The 22054-nt window shown below is 41.5% G+C and overlaps 1 protein-coding gene across 3 annotated transcripts in view; it reads left to right on the top strand.

The window, feature by feature from the left end:
- Positions 1 to 789: 789 nt before the first annotated feature.
- Positions 790 to 22054, top strand: part of LOC121865245 (locomotion-related protein Hikaru genki-like) — a 132864-nt gene continuing 111599 nt past the window's right edge. Inside the window, exons 1-2 of one of the 3 annotated variants that reach the window (XM_042364600.1) lie at positions 790 to 1229; positions 14273 to 15059. In XM_042364600.1, coding sequence (XP_042220534.1) covers positions 14990 to 15059 — 70 coding nt within the window. In that variant the 5' untranslated portion in view covers positions 790 to 1229; positions 14273 to 14989. The remainder of the gene's footprint in view (positions 1230 to 14272; positions 15060 to 22054) is intronic. The other 2 variants (XM_042364601.1, XM_042364602.1) reach the window with 2 other exon arrangements.

Genomic DNA, 22054 nt, shown 5'->3' with positions numbered 1-22054 from the left:
TGAATTTTGAACTGTGACCCCCCGTAACCTTTGACCCCATAATCCTTGACCTGTGATTCCGTGACCCTTTGATCCCAAAAGTCTTTAATCCGAAAAAAAAGTCCGGGACGTAAAAAAATTGAAGCCCAGAGTTCAATGTGTGTGTGTGTGTGTGTGTGTGTGTGTGTGTGTGTGTGTGTGTCAGCACTGTCTATACGTTGACTGAATAATAAAACAACCGAAATACACACACACACACACACACACACACACACACACACACACACACACACACTCTTAATGTGTGTTATTTCTTGGGTCATGACTGAAAACACATTCCTTAGTATTTTCACGACTCTAACCTTGAACATACATACATACATACATACATACATGCATACATACATACAAAGATAATCACAGTACGAAACTATTAATACTTTGATATTTTAGAAACACGATGGAGACTTTATCTTGATAAATGTGATGAAAGTTTAAAGGGAAAAGTATAATGTATTTTGGTAAGTCTGTGTAATGCGTTATTTTCTGAGGAGTGATGGTGTGGTTGTGGTGGTTGGTGGTATGGAGGAGAAAGAGGAGGAGTGACTGTAGTAGTGAAGACCAACTAAGAGGAAGTGAAGAAGAGGAAGAGGAATAATAGGTCATTTAGGTAGGAGGAGGAAGAAGGGAGGAGGAAAAAAGTGGTGTTCGTGGTGGTGGTGGTGGCCAGAGGGTGTGAGTGAGTGAGTGAGTGTGAGGTCGAGGCTGGCTGGAGAGGAGGAGCAGGAGAAGCAGAAGCAACAGTGGCTGGTCGACCGTGGTGGTGGGTAGACGTGCGGCAGTCAGCTCTCCTCGCCCCCTCTCTGTTTACTCCGTCCTTCACTCGTACCACCAACCAACCAACTATCTATATATATCTAAACTTTCTATGTATATATCTCGTGTGTGGAAGAAACTATGTATATATACTACTGCTACTATATAGTGAAGATGTTATTTTGACAAGATTATAATTCTTTGATACCTGGATAACAAAATCAAAGTGAATATTCTTTAAAAAATAGGAAGGGTATTTTTCTTATATTAACCTTACCTACTATTCGTTATATTTTGTTATTTATATCTCGTGTGAAGATGTTATTCTGAACTGTTATGGTTATTTGATTACCCGAATAACAAAACGTGGACACTATCAAGAACAACTTTCCAACATGAACGTGAATATAGAAACAAAATCTGTACTTTATATCGTGAGTAATATTATATAATTTTCCTTTATAGATTAAGATATAAAATTTAAAAAGATTGTTCTAGTTTTAACAGAATAACACAAGTGAACCATTATTTTCCTAAACGAAGAAATTTCCCAATGTGTTTATACATATGTGGTCAAGATGGTGAGTGTAATTATTAGAAATATCCAAACAATAACACCAATTACAGTTATGTTATGGCAATGTAATGATAACGTAGAGACCATGAAGTTAATTTAACCCTTAAGTGTTTCGGGAGGAGGGAACAATTACTTCACAAACTTTGATCATCCTGGGTATAATAATTGTAATATACACACTCGTTTCCCAGGAGGTTCCCAGGAGGTTTAAGTATTTGGGGTGAATCTATTTCCTTAATAATTCATACACATTTTTTATATAATATCAAATGGCTCAATTACTATTATTTTACTGAAATTTTTACACATATACTATATATTTGTTATTATTTTCTCTTATGAAATTAGGAACTGAAGGAAAACATTTTAAAGGAAATTATCGTTTTGAATTTTGTGATGATAAACTGTTGGTATAATGTGTGTATATGGACGACTTTTAAATGTCTGTCTGTCTGTATGTTATTTTTGTGGGTATATATTAAATATTTCGGGTATATTGATTACACGTGTTATTTTTGTTGTGATAGAATGAAGGTAGAAGTTTCTTTAAAGGTGTTATGAGAAGGACACACACACACACACACACACACACACACACACACACACACATATGGCTACTGGACTAAATTGAAAGTTGAGATAGATAGATAGATAGATAAAGAGAATGAGAGAGAGATTAAGTGAGAACAAAAGAGATAGATACAGAACCCCAGATGAGAGAGATTAAGTGAGAAAAAAGATAAATATAGAGATAGAAACAGACCCCGGGTGAGAGATAGTGAGAGAAAGAAAAGATAGAGAGATAGATACAGACCCCGGGTGAGAGGGATAGAAAGAGAGTGAGATAGAGATAAAAAAGAGATAGAGAAAGAGTGAGATAGAGAGAGATAAAGACAATGAGATAGAGATAGAGAGAAAGAAAGAAGTGAGATAGAGAGAGAATGAGACAGATGCGGGTCAAACAACGCCTCATTGCCCTTATACAATATTTGTGAGGAGGAAAACTGAAACATAAAGGGGAGAGAGAATCTCATTGAAGCTGGTGAGATAAACAGATGGAGAAGAGGTGGAGGACGAGGTAGATGGTAGAGTAGAGAGGTGGAGGAGGAGGTAGATGGTAGAGTAGAGAGGGAGGAGGATGAGGTAATGGTAGAGTAGAGGAGAGAGGGGAGGGAGGGAGATGGTAGAGTAGAGGTGGAGGACGGAGGTAGATGGTAGAGTAGAGGAGGTGGAGGACGAGGTAGATGGTAGAGTAGAGGAGGTGGAGGACGAGGTAGATGGTAGGTAGAGAGGAGGAGGAGGAAGATGGTAGAGTAGAGGGAGGTGGAGGAGGAGGTAGATGGTAGAGTAGAGGAGGTGGAGGACGAGGTAGATGGTAGAGTAGAGGAGGTGGAGGACGAGGTAGATGGTAGAGTAGAGGTGGAGGGACGGGTAGATGGTAGAGTAGAGAGGAGGGAGGAGGAAGATGGTAGAGTAGAGGAGGAGGTGGAGGGAGGAGGTAGATGGGAGTAGGGGAGGTGGGACGGTAGATGGTGAGTGGAGGAGGAGGAGGAGGAGGATAGAATTAAAATGAGGTGAGGGTGGTGGGGAACTGAGATTAAAGGTGCAGATAATGGATGCAGTGAAACCTCCACATAACGGACTTCTTTCCATATAACAAACTCCCCTCTATATAACGGACTCACCTCGATATAACGGATTCCCTTCGATATAAAGGACTCCCCTCGATATAACAGATTTTCATCTCTATATAGTTCATCAGATAGAGGGTTCATATATAACTAAATCCCCTCGATATAACGGACTCCCCTCTATATAACGGACTCACCTCGATATAACGGATTTCCCTCGATGTAACGGATATCCCTCGATATAACGGACTCCCCTCTATATAACGGACTCACCTCGATATAACGGATTCCCCTCGATATAACGGACTCACCTCGATATAACGGATTTCCCTCGATATAACGGATTTCCCTCGATATAACGGACTCCCCTCTATATAACGGACTCACCTCGCTGTAACGGATTTCCCTCGACATAACGGACTTTCATAATATGTGTACTGTATAACCATATTTGATCCCTAATCCTCACATCACACTGTATAGGTACCTTTCTACAGCTGGGTGGGGTAGGGGGCGCCTCGGGTGTATAAAATAAAAGACGAGTTCTGTTTACACTCATCCACCGCACACTGCATTTATGATACTGTACACACGTCTGTATTTGAGCCGAGTTGGTTTGTTTATACCCGAGAGACATTTCAAGTAAGGAATGTGTAGGTGTGGTTAGATTAGGTTAGGTTGGGTTAGGTTAGGTTGGGTTGGTTGGGTGAGGTATAGGTAGGTTAGGTTAGGTAGGGTTGGGTTAGCCAGAGAAAGAAATAAGTAAACAGAGATAGAGAGTGAGAGAGACAGAAAAAGTGAGGGAGAGAGATAGAGGAAAAGAGAGAGAGAGAAAGAAAGCAAAAGTTGTCTGAAAACATACACCAATTTTTTTGTTAAAGCTTTACAAAGGTTACTACCGAAGGGGGGGGGGGGTGCCAGCCAATCAATTTAATATGTACAAGTGAGACGGAGTTTTGATTGGCTATTAGAGGACAACTTGTGGCTAAAAATATACTTTTATGATGTACGGTGAGTTGAGGTCAGGCGCGGAGGGAAGGAGAGGAGTGAGGAAGACGGGAGTGAGAGAGATGAGGGAATTGTGAGAAAGATGAAAGACGTGTGAGAGATAGATAGATAAATAGATGTATGAGATAGATAGATAGATTGAGGGATAGATAGATAGATAGATTGAGGGATAGATAGATGGATAGATAACAGTAAAGAGACATTGGATAATTAAACTCTACTTCATATATAATAAAACATGGGTAACAAGCACCGTAGACTTTATAACAGACCACTAACTCATTCTAGGTCTAATTGCTCTTAGACTTTGCTGTCATTATATAGGTGAAAGCACCACCACTAACATCACTATCACCACCACCAGCACCACCACTAACATCACCATCACCACCACCAGCACCACTAACACCAGCACCACCACTACCACCACCACTAACATCACCATCACCACCACCAGCACCACCACTAACATCACATCACCAGCACCACCACCACTAACATCACCATCACCACCACTAACACCAGCACCACCACCACCACTCCACTACTACCACTACCACTACTACCACCACTAACACCACCACCAGCACCATCACCACCACCACTCCACTACCACCACCACTAACATCACCATCACCACCACCAGCACCACCACCACTAACATCACCATCACCAGCACCACCACCACTCATCACCATCACCACCACTAACACCAGCACCACCACTAACACCAGCACCACCACTAACACCAGCACCACCACCACTCCCTCTACCACTACCACTACTACCACCACCAACACCACCACCAGCACCATCACCACCACACTACCACCACCACTAACACCACCACTAACACCACCACCATCACCACTCCACTACTACCACTACCACTACTACCACTAACACCACCACACTACCACCACCATCACCACTCCCACTACTACCACCACCATCACCACTAACACCAGCACCACTACCACCACCACCACTACCTCTACTACACCACCACCACTCCACTACTCCACCACCACCACCACCACCACCACCACCAATAACACTACTACCACCACCACCACCATCATTATCACCAGTATTATTCAAGAGCATTATATTATAACTCATTATAGTTCCCAGGGTAAGTGTATAATGTCAGGTGAGTCAATTACACATCCTATAACTGTGGTAGGAATTATGATAATGAGATGGAGCAACACCTGTTAATTGATACTAGGCAATTATAGGTAAGGGATTATAGGGCAATTATATCTCATTTCCCTGATGCTACTGCCTGTGAACTTATGAATTTGTGATAGATGGTGTGTGTGTGTGTGTGTGTGTGTGTGTGTGTGTGTGTGTGTTGTTGTGTGTGTGTAATAATAATAATAATTTACTGTTTATTGAAAGAGCATAGCAGCCAGAAGGCTGAAAATATACAGTTACATAATTGGGGAATGGGTCGATTTGCAAATAATATACAAGTAACATAAGTGATACAAATAAGATATATAATAACTAGATGGGGAAAAGCAAACTACAGGGCATTTCAACATAGTGACAGTGCAAGGAGTAGTGTTTACTGGGGTGAATACACTGGTTTATTACAAGTTATTGATAATTTTTAATGGTTGGGACTGGGCTGTTCTTATAGCGATCAGTTCGTGCACGTATGGGCTGGATGCGGTTGTGGTGTCGAACAGCAATTCTCGGGCGAGGGATCTCAGGTGGTAGTAGGAGCCGGTCGAGGATGGTGAAGAAGCTTCTCACCAATACAGATGAGGTCGTGTGTGTTTATTCACCTAAACACTCAATACTCCTCTAAAAGTCACCTGAATCTAGTGTCGTGTTCACTAAACATCAATACTCATCTACCTACTCACCATAGCATTCACCTGGGTACTAATTGGACGTGTTCGTCAGGTGACCCCAGGACCTAATTAGATAAAAAGTAAATGGAGTAAAATGTCGAATCAACACTTTTTTTCTTGTTTTTTTTACGTTTTTTTCGTTTTTCTTTCGTGTTTTTTACGTTTTTCGTTTTTTTTTTTTTTGTTTTTCGTTTTTTTCTTTCATATTTGTGTAAGTTTCTGGCGGTGGTAAAGATGGTGTAGCGGAATGATAAAGTTGCGGATAATGTATAGGTAGATGGAGGAGAGAGAGAAAGTGAGGAGAGGGAGGAGGGGTGGAGGAGGAGAGAAAGTGAAGGAGGGAGAGAGAGAGTGAGGGAGGGAGGAGGAAGAGGGGTGAAGTGGAGGAGAGGGGGAGGAGGAAGGAAGGAGGAAAAGGGAGAGGAGGAGAAATAGCTAAAGGGAGAGAATTAAGATAATGCGATTGATGTAGACGGCTGTGAAAAAAGATTGACGAACACACAGACACACACACACACTTATACAGCACACACACACACACACATATACAGACACACACACACACATATGCAGACACACACACACACATACACATATACAGACAGACACACACACACACATATATACACACACACAGACACATATATACACACACACACAGGATTCCAGTTCTCAAGTAAAGGTGAAAAATATTACTTAGGAAACTCTGAGAGCCCGACTTTGTCTCGCTCTCTCTGCACTTGAGGGAAAAATGGAACTAAGGACCGTTTGAGTGTGTGGGCGACGTGTGTGTGTGTGTGTGTGTGTGTGTGTGTGTGTGTGTGTGTGGGCATGTGTGTGTGTGTGTGTGTGTGTGTGTGTGTGTGTGTGTGTGTGTGTGTGTGGGCGACGTGTGTGGGCGACGTGTGTGTGTGTGTGTGTGTGTGTGTGTGGGCGACGTGTGTGTGTGTGTGTGGAACGGCACACATATACCTAACACCCTATTAACCCCATCTCTCTCTCTCTCTCTCTCTCTCTCTCTCTCTCTCTCTCTCAACGCCTATAAAACTCCAATTAATTCGTCATTTACCCTCATCAAAGTGCCTTTTACCAGGATGAAAGGCTGGGTGCGTCCGCCATTCACTGCCGCCCACCCCCGACCGACCACCTACCTACCCATCCCGACCCACCCACCCACCTTCTCACGCCACCCTACTCCATCCCACCCCACCCCACAACCCCACCCCAACCCACCATCCCACCCTACTAACCCACCCACCACCCTACCCACCCACCCCACCACCCCACCCACCCACCCCACCCACCCACCCACCCACCCACCCCCAACCCACCATAATTCTCAAACATTCGTAATATGATTTTTATCCCGCCCCAAACTGGAGAAGATGTGAGAGAGACATCTGATTGGCTCGTACAACCTACCATGACGTCACAAAGATGGCGGCCTACAGTGACGTCACAAAGATGTTGGCCTACAATGACGTCAAGTTGGGCTTTTTCAAATTGTTCACGCCTTAACTACTCGTGTCGTCACCTTAACGTCATCCTTTTCCTTCCTTCCTTCCTTCCTTCCTTCCTTCCTTCCTTCCTTCCTTATGCCCTCTCTTCTCTCTCTTTCCCCCTTCTTCCCTCTCTTCCTTATCTGCCTCCTCGTTCTTCACTCCCTCTCCACACATACCCTTCCCCTCTCCTCCCTCTCACCTAAGTCATCGCAACTCTTCTATCACTATACTGTATATATATCGTCCACTCTACCCTCTCCCCACTCCCCACTCATCCTTCTTTATCTCTTCAATCCTTCTCTGATCTCTCTCTCTCTCCTCTTCTCCCGTCTCTTCCTCCCCTCTCCCTCTCCTCTCCCCCTCCTCTCCCCCCCCCCCGCCAACAATACAAGGCCACGGTCAGGGGAACTGGAGGGCTTTCAGTCTTACAGGACTCCACAATTGATTTTAATTGTGTATTGAAAGTCACCAAACGATGTTGTGTGCGTCAGAGGTGGGCCATTGTGTGTGTGTGTGTGTGTGTGTGTGTGTGTGTGTGTGTGTGTGTTGTGTTTTTGTATGTGTGTGTGTGTGTCTGTTTGGTTTTGTTTTTTGTTTGGTTTTTTTTTGTGTTTTGTGTGTTGAAATTGACTGGTTGGTGTATGAGTCGCGGGTTGGTCGTCAATCTTGGCACAGTGTGTTGATGGTGGATGGACCGGCCACTGGGAAGGGTGAACCATTTAACATGATCAAAAAAAGTGAAGTGAAATTAACATGACTCGAACTGCAGCGCTGGACATAGATTAGTGTCCAGGATAGATGGATAGATGTATGGATGGATAGATAGATGGAGGGATGGATAGATCGACAGACAGACAGACAGATAAATAGATAAATAAATAAATACGAAAATTACAAATCCTATTTTTTATGGAATTATGTTAAGTAGAGATTAAACTTGTATAGAAAATATCAATTTGGTTTATCCTAATTCTCCTAACTATCCTTCAACATCCCTTACCCTAACTTATCCTTACTAACATATACCTACAACTTATCATACCTAACATCATATCTAACCCTAACTATCTCTTATCTTACCTAACATCATATCTAACATCATCCTAACATCTTCCTAACATCCCTAACTTATCTTACCTAACTTATCCTTACTAACTTATCCTTACCTAACTTATCCTTACCTAACATCATCCCCTAACCTCCTCACTTCTTATCCTTACCTAACTTATCCTTACCTAACATCTACCTAACTTATCGCCTAACTATCCTTACACTTATCCTTACCCTAACATCATACTAACATCCTTTCTTATCCTTCTTATCTTATCCTGTCAACACTTATCCTTATAGACACCTAGACGACCATTCACTGTCGGTAGAGGAAAAGAGCGTCACTTATCCCTCTTCCTTCTCTCTCTTCCCTCTCTTCTCTCCTCTCTCTTCCTTCTCTCCTCTCCTTCTCCCTTCCTGTCTATCCTCTCCTCCTCCTTCCTCCTCTCAACCTATCCTGCCCTTCCCTCTTCACCCCTCCTCTCCCCTCTCGCCCTCCCTCTCCCTCTCTGCCCTCTCTCTCCTCTCATATATCGTTAATAGCCATAAGACAATATATACGAGGACACGTAAAAGAAATCAGTACCTGGTAACTTACGATTTATTCCGTTAATATAACCTAACCTACAACCAATAACACCCCCCCACCCCTACCCTCAACCCCCGTACCCTTCCCTCTACCCCTCTCCTACCCCCACCCTACCCTCAACCCCTCTCCTACCCCCACCCCTACCTCAACCCCTCTCCCCCACCCCTACCCTCCTTCCCCTCCCTTCCCCCACCCCTTCCCTCTACCCTCTACCCCCACCCACCCCTCAACCCCCTCTCCTACCCCCTGCCCTTACCCTCAACCCCCCTCTCCCTACCCCCACCCTACCTCAACCTCTCCCTACCCCCACCCCTACCCTCAACCCCTCTCCTACCCCCACCCCTCAACCCCTCTCCCTACCCCTTCCCTTCCATCACCCCCCAACCTTTCCCTACCCCTCTACCTCCTCCCTACTCCTAATCCCCCCCCTTGCTCCTATACCACTGCCTTTCCTACCCACCCCCCCAACGCTGCCTCTACCTCCGACCTCCCTCCTCTACCCCCCAACCCCTACCTTCTTCCCCCACCCCAACCCCTACTTACCCCCCCTCCCCTCCTTCCCCATCCTTCCCTCACACACACCGCCAACTTTCCAGTTTCTGTACGGTATATGGAGATTACTATGAATGAATGAATAGATGGAGGATGAATGGAGAGAGATGTTGTAGATGGATGAATAGATAGATGGATGAATGGTGATGGATGTGTCTTAGGCCTGTGATGTGTGTTGTATTTGTGATAGCCGGATATTATAACAACTTTTAACCTAACTGATTCACCTCCCTCCTTTACCATCATTTTCTTTAAAGTCTCCCCTCCCTTCCTCGACTCTCCCTCCCCTTCCTCGACTCTCCCTCCCTTCCTCGACTCTTCTCCCTTCCTCGACTCTTCCTCCCTTCTCGACTCTCCCTCTCTCCCTTCCTCGACTCTCCCTCCCTTCCTCGACTCTCCCTCTTCCTCGACTCTTCCTCCCTCGACTCTCCTCTCTCCCTTCTCGACTCTCCTCCTTCCTCGACTCTCTCTCTCTCCTTCCTCCTCCCCCCAAGGGAGTAAAATGGCCAATTTTATATTCCCAGGAGCGTGATATCCTTTATTAGCTTCTCTTGTGACGAGGACGGAGCGTTCACGGGCAGTTTAATGATGGTGGCCGTAGTAGTGGCAGGAGTAGTTGTAGTAGTAGTAGCAGTCGTGTAGTCATTTACCCCCAAAATAAAATAACGAAAAATAAACTAAGCAAAATAAAATAATAATAACCCACAATTTACAACTACCTGTATATATTAAACCATCTGTAACCATTCACACTTTAATATACCAACCTCATCACCTCTATACTTCACTACATATATTATCACCTACATCATTTAATAACCGGAAAATTAATAACACTACAGATTATATATTATATCCCGGATTATATTATTATTGCATTATATTATCTTATATAATGTTACGGTATGTATAAATTATTTTATATATTTAATCAATTGTGTATATATATATATATATGTATGATATTTTGGCTATAAATTTTACCCAGATATGTGCCTTCACAATCTCTCTTTATCTATCTTATCTCTTATCTCCTTTCATCCTTTAGTCTCTACTGCTCTCCGTTTCTCTCATATCTCTCTCCGTTTTCCCCATCTCTCTCTCCTTCTCTCTCACATATCTCCGTTTCTCTCATCTCCGTTCTCTCATCTCTGCTTTCCTCATATCTCTCTCCTTTTCTTTCATATCTCCGTTTCTCTCTATATCTCTCTCCGTTTCTCTCATATCTCTCCTGTTTCTCTCTATATCTCTTCCGTTTCTTTCATATCTCTCTCCGTTTCTCTCTATATCTCTCTCTCTGCTTCTCTCATCTGTCTCTCTGTTTCTCTCATATCTCTCTCCTTTCTCTCATATCTCTCTGTTTCTCTTCATCTCTCTCCTTTCTTTCATATCTCTCCGTTTCTCTCTATATCTCTCTCCGTTTCTCCCATCTCTCTCTCTCCTGTTTCTCTCATCTCTGCCCGTTTCTCTCATCTCTCCGTTTTCCTGTTTTCTCCCTCTCTGTTTCTCTTCCCTCATCTCTCCGTTTCTCACATCTCCGTTCTCCTATATCTCTCTCCGTTTCTCTCATCTCTCTCTCCGTTTCTCTCATCTCTCTGCCCGTTTCTCTCATCTCTCACTCTGTCTCTCCCGTCACTGAGGTGTTTGTTATCAAGGGCTCACCTGGCAGACAGTTTACCTGGATCAATCAGTATTATTATTGTAGTTTTCATTAGTGTAATAATAATAATAATAATAATAATAACAACAACAATAATAACAACAACAATAATAACACCAACAACAATAACAACAACAACAATAACAACAACAATAATAACAACAGCAATCATAACAACAACAATAATAATAATAATAATAATAATAATAATAATAATAATAATAATAACAATAATAATAATAACAACAATAATAATAATAATAATAATAATAACAACAATAATGATAATAACAACAACACTAATAATAATAATAATAATAATAATAACAGCAACAATAATAATAATAACAACAACAATAATAATAATAACAACAACAATAACGACAACAACAATAACAACAACAATAACAATATAATTTTACCCAAACAACAACACACAGGGATCAATGTCAAAATCAAAACATCAATCCACCGTCTCTAAAATGTTTAAAAACTTTCAATATCACGTCGTCAAAGTTCAATCGACTGGGAACTTTGTTAGACCATAAACCGGGTATTATTGCCTTAACACCCGTCACCTGGAACTTTCCCTTGTAAAACTGTGGGTAATTTACCTAAGTTGGGTCACTTTACATTTGAAGCTCTTTGGACTTTGTTATAATTCTGCCTCCTGTTGGCTTCATGTTGAGTGTTGTTGTTGTTGTTTTGTTGTGGTTATTATTTTTATTATAGTTGATTATTATTATTTTTATTGTTGTTGATGTGATTCTATTTCTTCTTATTATTATTATTATTATTATTATTATTATTATTATTATTATTATTGCTGTTGTTGGTGGCGGTGTTATTATTATTATTATTGTTGTTGTTGTTGTTGTTGTTGTTGTTGTACTGGTAAGCTACGGTCCCTCTATGTCTAAGCCGAGGATCGCCGCCCCTTCCTCCCTTCCCCCTTAATCTTGATCTCATAAGGGGGAGGGGTACAGTATAAAGGGGTGTTCAGTGTAAGGGAGTGGTCAGTGTCAAGGTGTTTAGTGTAAGGGTGTTCAGTGTAAGGGGTTCAGTGTAAGGGTGTTCAGTGTAAGGGGGTGTTCAGTGTAAGGGGGTTCAGTGTAAGAGGGTCCAGTGTAAGAGGGTCAGTGTCAGGGGGTTCAGTGTCAGGGGGTTCAGTGTCAGGGGGTCCAGTGTCAGGGGGTCCAGTGTCAGGGGGTTCAGTGTCAGGGGGTTCAGTGTGTGTTTTTGCGTCGTATCAGTGTTTATCTACTTGTTTACACATATTGTTTGTGCGTTTGTTAGTGTGTATGTTTGTGTGTGTATCTCCGTGTGTGTTTGCCTGGGAGCTTCTACTCGTGTGTGTGCGTCTGTGTGCGCGTGTTCGTGTAGGCATGAAGTTTATACCTGTCATCTTTCGCCAGTATCAGCCTTAATGAGGGACTACATAAGGTTCATTTTCTTAATTACAGCGAGCCACGTAATTACCGGGGGAGCCGCTATTGCCATCAAGCGAGCATGATATTTACGACCAACCTCTCCCTGCCGTCAGTTTTGTGAGAGTCGGACATTAGACTTCCGGTTAACGATGCACTTAGAGAATAGTTTAATTATTATTTGAACGTTTGTGGAAATACCGGAGTGAGTGTAAACGTTTCCTATATTGTTTGAGCCAAATTTAAACCGGTCGGCCAATAAACCAGAAACTGCGTTCGGTTTTTATAATTCCATTTTTCTAAACTATTAATTATTATTTTTTTCCTACAGGGATATTTATTTATAACCCCCCAAAAAATATATATATAACTAAAAAAAATAATGAGTAGAATGAGAGTATGTTATAGTTAATAGAGTCGTTTTTAAATACAGTATATAGCAACACGGAGTCGACGCGTCCTATCAGTGTTCATAAAGGAGTGAAAAAATAATAATTATTCCTCAACTAATTTATAATATTTGAAGATATTTTTAGCTCGTGTTATCGGAAGTAGTTTTATTTTTTTATTATACAGAATATTTTTATTTTTTATTATTTCCAAATGTGTATTACCCACACTATCCACACCGCCTACGCTACCCACACTATCCACACTACCCACACTATCCACACTATCCACACTATCCACACTACCCACACCATCCACACTATCCACACCACCCACACCACCCACACTACCCACACCACCCACACTACCCACACCACCGTTATGAACGTCATTATACGTTTACTTTACGTACTTGCAGCGTTATATATTGACTTATCACAAAATATTCCTTCATATTTTATTTAAACAAACCCAACTAAATACTAATCTCTCTCTCTCTCTCTCTCTCTCTCTCTCTCTCTCTCTCTCTCGGCCAATCACGAAAAATAATAAATAAATACAAATTCAACTTTTCAAGAATATTTTTTTTTTGTAATGTCTCCCGGATTTGTTATAAACTTTTCCAATATATTTCTTTGTCTCTCTTTGGATGTCTGTGTCTGTCTGTCTGTCTGTCTGTCTGTCTGTCTTTTTACAACGATGTCAGTTATTGTTATTTTATATTTTTTATTTGTTTTTTTATTCGTTGGTTTTATTATATATATTATTTATTATTTAATGGTGGTATCTTGGATGGTATAACAGTGTTGCCCATGGTACTAATGATATCTCCCAGGCATTTTGTCCCCAGTCTTAATGCTTAAACTAATATTCGAATTGTTTCCTCGTCAGTTATACCAGTCAGCATTTTCCTCCTCTCTCTTTTTGTCCTTTCCTAATTTTATTTACTCATTTGGTTTTTCACTTGCTTTAATTTGCTTAATTTTCTTTATTCATTTGCTTTTATTTCTTCGTTATTCTCACCTTTTTTTTATTTTTTTTTCTCTTACGTTTTTCCATCTTATCATTTATCTTGTTTCTCTATTTTCCGTGATTATGATTCCATTCCCGAGAGAGGGAGAACCAGTCGTGTCAATCATCTTGTTTATCCTAGAATAAAAAAAATATGGCGGGAAAAATATATAACAATGTTTTGGCGGGAAATAACCTATCTATTTTTTTTCCAGGATATAGTCAGATTTCCTCAAACCTGGTTAGTGATTCTTGAAAGAATTTATATATAAGTGAGGAAAGATATATATTTTGTGTGTGTATATAATTACTGGTATATATTGGAAAAATATTAGTGAAGGTTATGGTAATTTAATTAATCCCGTTACTGGTTAATATTATTACAAGACTCGTTACACCATCCTGGGAAAAGTAAGATAACTGAGTAACGTCTCCTGGGATAAAAATAATCTTAGTAGAGTATCCTGGGAAAAATTAAACACTCCTCTACCGTCTTGGGAAAAATAAAGAACCTCTAGACTGTTCTGGGAAAAATTAAACACTCTTCTACTCGCCTGGGAAAAATAAATTACCTGATTAAAGTACGCGCTGGTGAGGAGTAATATAATTAAAGTGTTTCCTTGAAAAAAAAAACTTAAAAGTGTTTGAGAAAAAGCAAGTACTGTTTAAACTTTACTGACAAAGATATTGAAGATATTTAAATTGTGTGAAATAAAGAAAAAATTTATTGTGTTCTAGAAAAACAAAATATATTCTAGACACTCGTGGTTAATCATTACGTCATCTCAGCAGACGATAATCCTGGGATAAAAAACGCAAGACCATAGTAAGCCGTGACGTCATCCCGTGGACTGCAGGCGGGAGGACCGGGGGTGGAGAGGTAACACCCCCGGGGACCCCAGCTGGCTGTGGCCTGAGTCCCGTACCCCAACATGGCGGAGTTAGCGACCTGGGAAGCTGTCCTTGCCCTGACCTGTGTCCTCGCTACACTTCTACAACAAGGTCAGTGATAAAACATGTTTAGTTCTGGTTTATTTTTAACACTCAGATGGGTTACCACATGAACAGTCACGCCAAAAAAGTATCTTAACCTAACCTAACCTAACCTAACTCTCAAGAGGATCAGGGGGTCTTGTCACCGGTGTGTGTGTGTGTGTGTGTGTGTGTGTGTGTGTGTGTGACGAAGATGGATCTGTGTGGATCTTTATAGTGAGGTTAAAGGCGGCAGGTGGCGTCTTGTTTCTTTTACACCGGTACAGGTAATGAGGAGGTGTGGTGATTAATGTGTGTGTGTCTGTCTGTCTGTCTGTCCGTGTGTGCTTCTGTTGGTGTATATTCGTATGTTTTTGTGTGTATGTATGTGTGTTTCTGTGTTGGTGTGTATGTATGTGTGTATCTACTATATATGTGTTTGTGTATGTATATGTGTTTCGTATATATGTATGTTTCTGTCCAAACCATCGTGTCAGGTTGAGTTTTGGTATGTATGTATGTATGCTGGGTGAAACTATGGGCAAGTTTCTTTACGCCATTTGGCTCTGTCTACCCAGCAGTAATTGGGGACCTGGATGTTAATCGATGTGTGGATCGTGTTCCGGGGTAATGGTTAGCCAGTGCAGTTGGCGAGTTGTCCGGTTTTCTCGGACTATTCCTTGACACTGGGTCATGCAGCTCGTTAACTCAGGGTGTGGTTGTTGTGTTGGTGACAGCTTTTACACCTTAAACAAATTCACGCCTAGGTGGCCCTTGGGCCGGCCATCCTCGTTACACGAGGGGCAACCATTATATTATTATTATTTTGTATGTATATAAGTATGTTTCTGTATATATGTATGCATGCATGTATGTATATATGGTAGTAGGCAGCTATCAAACAGGGAGGTACTACCGCCTGGGAGGATATTGGAAGCATAATGTGTTGTCTAATGGTGGACCCTGCTGCCATATGTGACCAAGACCCAGGTTGATGATCTGACTTTCTGCCTCATTTACACACAATTGCAGGGTCTCAAGTGTTTCTCTTACTGGACAACACAACATACATATATTGTTTCTTATTCTTGATTGATTTTTTCGTTTTTGTATTTATGGTTATTATTATTATTTTTATTATTTTATTTTTATTTTTAGTATTTTGGTATTAATTTGTATGAATTATAATGATGATAATAGTAGTTCTTATTATTATTATTATTATTATTATTATTATTATTATTATTATTATTATTATTATTATTATTATTATTATTATTATTATTATTATTATTACATTTTCGCCCCCCAGGCCCTGGTGTGGGTCAGTGACCTGTGCCCTGGTTGGCTAATCCCCGTAAAAAAGAAGAAAAACTCTGTATATATGTACATGTATGTGTCCATGTTAGGTTGAGTTTTGTATTAAGTATTATGATTCTGTTGTATTTTATTTCATGTTTTTGGGTCTGTTGATGACGATGACGAGTGATAGCGTCGAAACGTTTGTCGAATAGATATGTTGCTGTCTGTCTATATACAGTCATACATACATACATACATTCATACATACATACATTAAAGGTTAGGAGGATATACAAAACCAGCACAATGTTATACCATGATCAATGTTCGTCATTTGGCCTCGTAATCCACCAAATTTATGTTACATGAGATTGTGTTGTGTTGTGATCAGTTGTAGCACGGTGGGGATCTGCAGTGTGTTGCGTTGTGATGCGTTGTGTTGTGTTGTGATGAGCTGTGTTGTGATGAGCTGTGTTGTGTTGTAGTACGGTGGGGATCTGTAGTGTGTTGTGTTGTGTTGTGTTGTGTTGTGTTGTGTTGTAGCACGTTGGAGGTTTGTATTGGGTATTGTCAAGAGAGATTATATTCTGGTGTAGCATGATTGAGACTGCTGCCAATTTCCTGCGGTTAGTTTCTCCGTGTGTGTGTGTGTGTGTGTGTGTGTGTGTGTGTGTGTGTGTGTGTGTGTGTGTGTGTGTCTGTGTCTGTTGTTCTCTATATCTCATGAAGATTTTCTAAATAGTCATAATAAAATTTTTTTGTTTTTATCGTAATTATTATTGAGATATTTTGTAATAACTGTTTTAATTATTATTGTTATTATTATTTTTATTTTACTTGTATTCGTGTTGTTGTTGTTCTTATTTTACTTATATTCTTCTTGTTCTTCTTAGTATTACTATTATCATCATCATCATCATTCCTCTTATTCTGTATTCATTACTACTAACACTTCTTTACACTTCCTCCCCCCTCTCCGCCCCTCCTCGTACCTGCAGTAGCCCGAGGGGGGGTGTTAGGGGTGAGTTATCGGGGTGTTATCATCAAGGTAGTTATCTTCCTGTGAGCGAGGTCGTCCAGGCTATTAAGATAACAGGTTTAACTCCAGGACATAGGAAGAATGCGTCCTGGAAGCTTGGGAGGTTAGGTGAAGGGCTGAGGGCTTGTTGGTTCGGTTAGGTTTGGTTGGTTTAGGTTAGGTTGGTTTAGGTTAGGTTGGTTTAGGTTAGGTTGGTTTAGGTTAGGTTTGGTTGGTTTAGGTTAGGTTTGGTTGGTTTAGGTTAGGTTTGGTTGGTTAGGTTTGGTTGGTTAAGGTTTGGTTGGTTTAGGTTAGGTTTGGTTGGTTTAGGTTAGGTTAGGTTATAGTATCCAACCTAACATAAAGAGAGGAAGGAAAAATATATACGTTTTGTGAGTCACTGTATACAATCAGAGCTTCAGTAATAATTATGTTCCGTCATCCTTGGGAAAAATAATGATGTGGGCGGCCCGCGGTCCTCTGGGTGTTGGCTGCTGGGTCTTTATGTTTACCAGAAAAAATAAAACAAACCTTACATTATTTTTAGTTTTTTGGGTGGTGGTTGGGTGGGAAGGGGTGATGGGTGGTTGGGGAGTTTTTTTGTTCACTGTTGTGAATATATTGAGTTAACGGTGCAGTAATACGCCTTTTCGGTATAAGATAAACTTTTACAGGTACCACATCCCGTTTCAACCCCTCCCTCTCACCTTCCCCCTCTCCCCCACCTCTCCATTCCCTACCCCTCCCGCGTGCCAGTAAAATCCATCAAGTCGTATCAGAAACGATGCCCACACACACACAAGGCTGAGTAAACATAGACGATAATCACACACACACACACACTGCCAGCAGGTCCTACTTAGGGAAATATTATAAGCGATTCAGATTATAATTTATCGGACAGGAAAACCCGGGATTTTGTTTTTTATCTTTACGTGACTTTAGTGCGCTGCAAAAACATGAAATTTCAGGCGATAACGAATGCTTTCTTTTAACATATTCAACGTAACAACCGTAATTCTTTATTTAAAGTAATAATAATTATATAAATACCAATAATAATACATTTAAAAATAAAAAAACCCAATAACTAGATAATCAATAACATAACAGAATATTAATAAAATCGAAAAGATGATATTTATTCTAGGCACGTTGTCCCCCGCCCAGCCAAATGGTAAACAAACCAAGGTGGACGTGTGGTGGGCAGCAAGAGATATTAAGAGACTTGCTAATGGCACCAATAGGGGTAAGGGGGAGGGGGGGGGGAGTTCACCAAGTTTGAAGACAGTTTAGTAAGTAAAGTGAAAGTGAGCAGCTGAGATGGATCCATTAACGTACTTTAAGAAGAAAATGTATCCTCGCCGTCCAGGCCATTAAGGTTGGGTTTTTGGGTTGTCGGTCACGTGCGATGTTGCCATGGTGATGGTTGTACAGTTCTGCCATGGTGATGGTTGTACAGTTCTGCCAAGGTGATGGTTGTACAGTTCTGCCATGGTGATGGTTGTACAGTTCTGCCAAGGTGATGGTTGTACAGTTCTGCCAAGGTGATGGTTGTACAGTTCTGCCAAGGTGATGGTTGTACAGTTCTGCCAAGGTGATGGTTGTACAGGTCTGCCAAGGTTGATGGCTAGGCTGTGTTCTGCCAAGGTGATGGTTGCATGTTCTGCCAAGGTGACGGTTTGTACAGTTCTGCCAAGGTGATGGCTGTACAGTAATTGCCAAGGTGATGCTGGTTGTACAGGTCTGCTATGGTGATGGTTGTACAGGTCTGCCAAGGTGATGGTTGCATGGTCTGCTAAGGTGATGGTTGTACAGTTCTTGCCAAGGTGATGGCTAGGCAGTTCTGCCAAGGTGAGGTTGTACAGTGCTATGGTGATGGCTGTACAGGCCCTGCCAAGGTGATGGGTTGTACAGTGTCACAAGGTGATGGTTGTACAGTTCTGCCAAGGTGATGGTTGTACAGTGTTGCCAAGGTGATGGTTGTACAGTGTTGCCAAGGTGATGGTTGTACAGTGGTGTGACACAAAACCCCGTTAAGGACTACGTGACACAGCGACCCGGTTAAAAAAGGACCCCTGGGGAAGAAGGATATATACGGATCATTGATTTTATCCGACATCTTTGGTCAACCTGTTAGTGTTCCCCAGACCCTTTACCAGCATGCGACACACACACACGCACCACACACACACACACACCACACACACACACACACACACGCGCACACCCCAATAACACACCACACACACACACCACAACACACACACACACACACACACACACAACCACACACACCACACACACACACACACACACACACACACACACACACCACACACACCACACACACACACACACACACACACACACACACACACACACATCATCAATAATAATAATAACACACACACACACACACACACACACACTATATCTCCTACACTACCGAGAGACTCCCAGGTTACTCTACACAGACAGACAGACACAGACAGACACAGACACAAATAAAGATATCCTCAATAAGTGCCCTGAACCAACAGTGATATATCCAAGTGTCTTCATATAATTCTGATGTGGTTCCCTGCTGTATACTGCTGCCTGTTTGTTTGTTTTGTTTGTGAGGGAACTGAAGAGGGGGGGGGGAGGGGGGAGGTACTGAAGTGAGAAGGAGAAGAGAAGAGTGGAGATAGGGGAGGAGGTGAGGTAACCGGAGATAGAATGAAGGAGAGGGGAGAAGGATTTAATATAGAGGTGGGAAAAGGGGAGGGAGGGAAGGAAATAGGGGAGGAGGAGAAGGAAATAGGGAGGGAGGGAAGGAAATAGGAGGGAGGGGGGGAGGAAAAAGGGAGGGAGGGAGGAAATAGGGAGGGAGAAAGTTTGTATCAGTGATTGGATAAAAGTTTAGAAGACAAGGAAGGAGAGTGAGGGAGGGAGGGAGGGAGAGAAAGAGGGAGGTAAGGAAGGAAGAGAGGGAGTGTAGGGAAGGAGAGAGAGAGAAAGAAAGAGGGAGAGATAGATAGATAAAGAAAAAGAGAAAGAAAGGAGACAGAGAGATAGAGAGAGTGAGATGAAGAGAAAGAGAGAGAAAGACAGAGCGAGAGAGAGAGAGAGAGAGATAAATAGACAGAGATGAAGAGACAGAGAGAGAGAAAAAAAAAATTGCCCAATGAATTCTATTAATGAACCTGTCAGACCAGACGCCCTCCTACCTGTCCTACTGTACCTGTGTGATACTCTCATTACCTCTCTCTCTCTCTCTCTCTCTCTCTCTCTCTCTCTCGGCAAAAAATAAGACTAAACTCTCTACCAAAACAAATGAACATCGTACTTATTGAATCTAACTCTCTATAACTCTTACTTGTAATCATTCTGGCGTCTATTGCGACCGCTCGATCCAATACTGTTATGTAGGTTTATGTATGTATGTGTGTTGTATGTATGTTGTATGTATGTATGTATGTATGTATGTTGTATGTATGTTGTATGGATGTTGTATGTATGTTGTATGGATGTTGTATGTATGTTGTATGTATGTTGTATGGATGTTGCATGTATGTATGTTGTATGTATGTACGTGTTGTATTGTAATGTATTCTTATGTATGTATGTATCTATCTATCTATCTAACTGTGATTATACATTGAAGTACTGTATAAATAATGACGTCCCGGCGTGTGTGTGTGTGTGTGTGTGTGGGGGGAGAGTCACAACACCCACACGACAAATTTATAGATTCCACAAAAAGATCCAATCTCTCTCCTGATCCTCTCAAATCTCAGCCTCGGGGGATCAAACTCTCTTTAAAGAGTATTTGATACCACTCTTCAAGGGGTCAGCTGACGGTCGCCGCAAAATCCAATCTTTTTTAACTCATGACGTCAACGTATGCCTTCGATTTATGCCTTATTTTATGCCTTCAGCTTATGCCTTGAATTTGTCTGATTTTATGCATTCAGTTTATACCTTCAACTTATGCCTTCAACTTATGCCCTCAACTTATACATTCAACTTATGCCTTCAATTTATGCCCTCAAATTATGCCTTCAACTCATGCCCTCAACACATGCCTTCAACTCATGCCCTTCAACTCATACCCTTCAACTCATGCCCTTCAACACACGCCCTTCAACACACGCCCTCAACTCATGCCCTTCAACTCATGCCCTTCAACTCATGCCCTTCAACACACGCCCTTCAACACACGCCCTCAACTCATGCCCTCAACTCATGCCCTCAGCTTTGATGTGTCTCGACCAACCACAAGATTACATTCCGTCCTCCAGGTTCGATGTGATTTTTTCCAGAATTTATATCAACAGTACAAGGGGGTCGAAGGCGTGTTCTCTCAAGCGTTAATTTTAAATAGAACGACATCTAGTACTTGCCGGGTCGTATCACACACACACACACACACACACACACACACACACACACACACACACACACACACACTGTTCTCTGGTATAAATAAGACCTCCTAAACTTTGCGTCAATATAGAATCTAACTTGATTTTGTGACGCGTGAAGTTTGACGAGAGTTTAGTGACCACAGGATCCCACCAGGCCCTTTATCACCAGACGATTAGGTGTTTTTTTTACCTTTATGCGTTAGTGTTATGTCATATAAAAAGATAATAGGATCCAATATTTTATCCTGACGAGTATTATGATCCTATACAGTATAAAGATAGTAGGATCCAAC

Source organism: Homarus americanus, unplaced genomic scaffold (assembly GCF_018991925.1).
Source record: "Homarus americanus isolate GMGI-L3 unplaced genomic scaffold, GMGI_Hamer_2.0 scaffold16889, whole genome shotgun sequence".
Classification (NCBI taxonomy): Eukaryota; Metazoa; Arthropoda; class Malacostraca; order Decapoda; family Nephropidae; genus Homarus; species Homarus americanus.
Note: the sequence above shows the minus strand (reverse complement) of the source record. Positions and strands in the feature narration are given on the sequence as shown.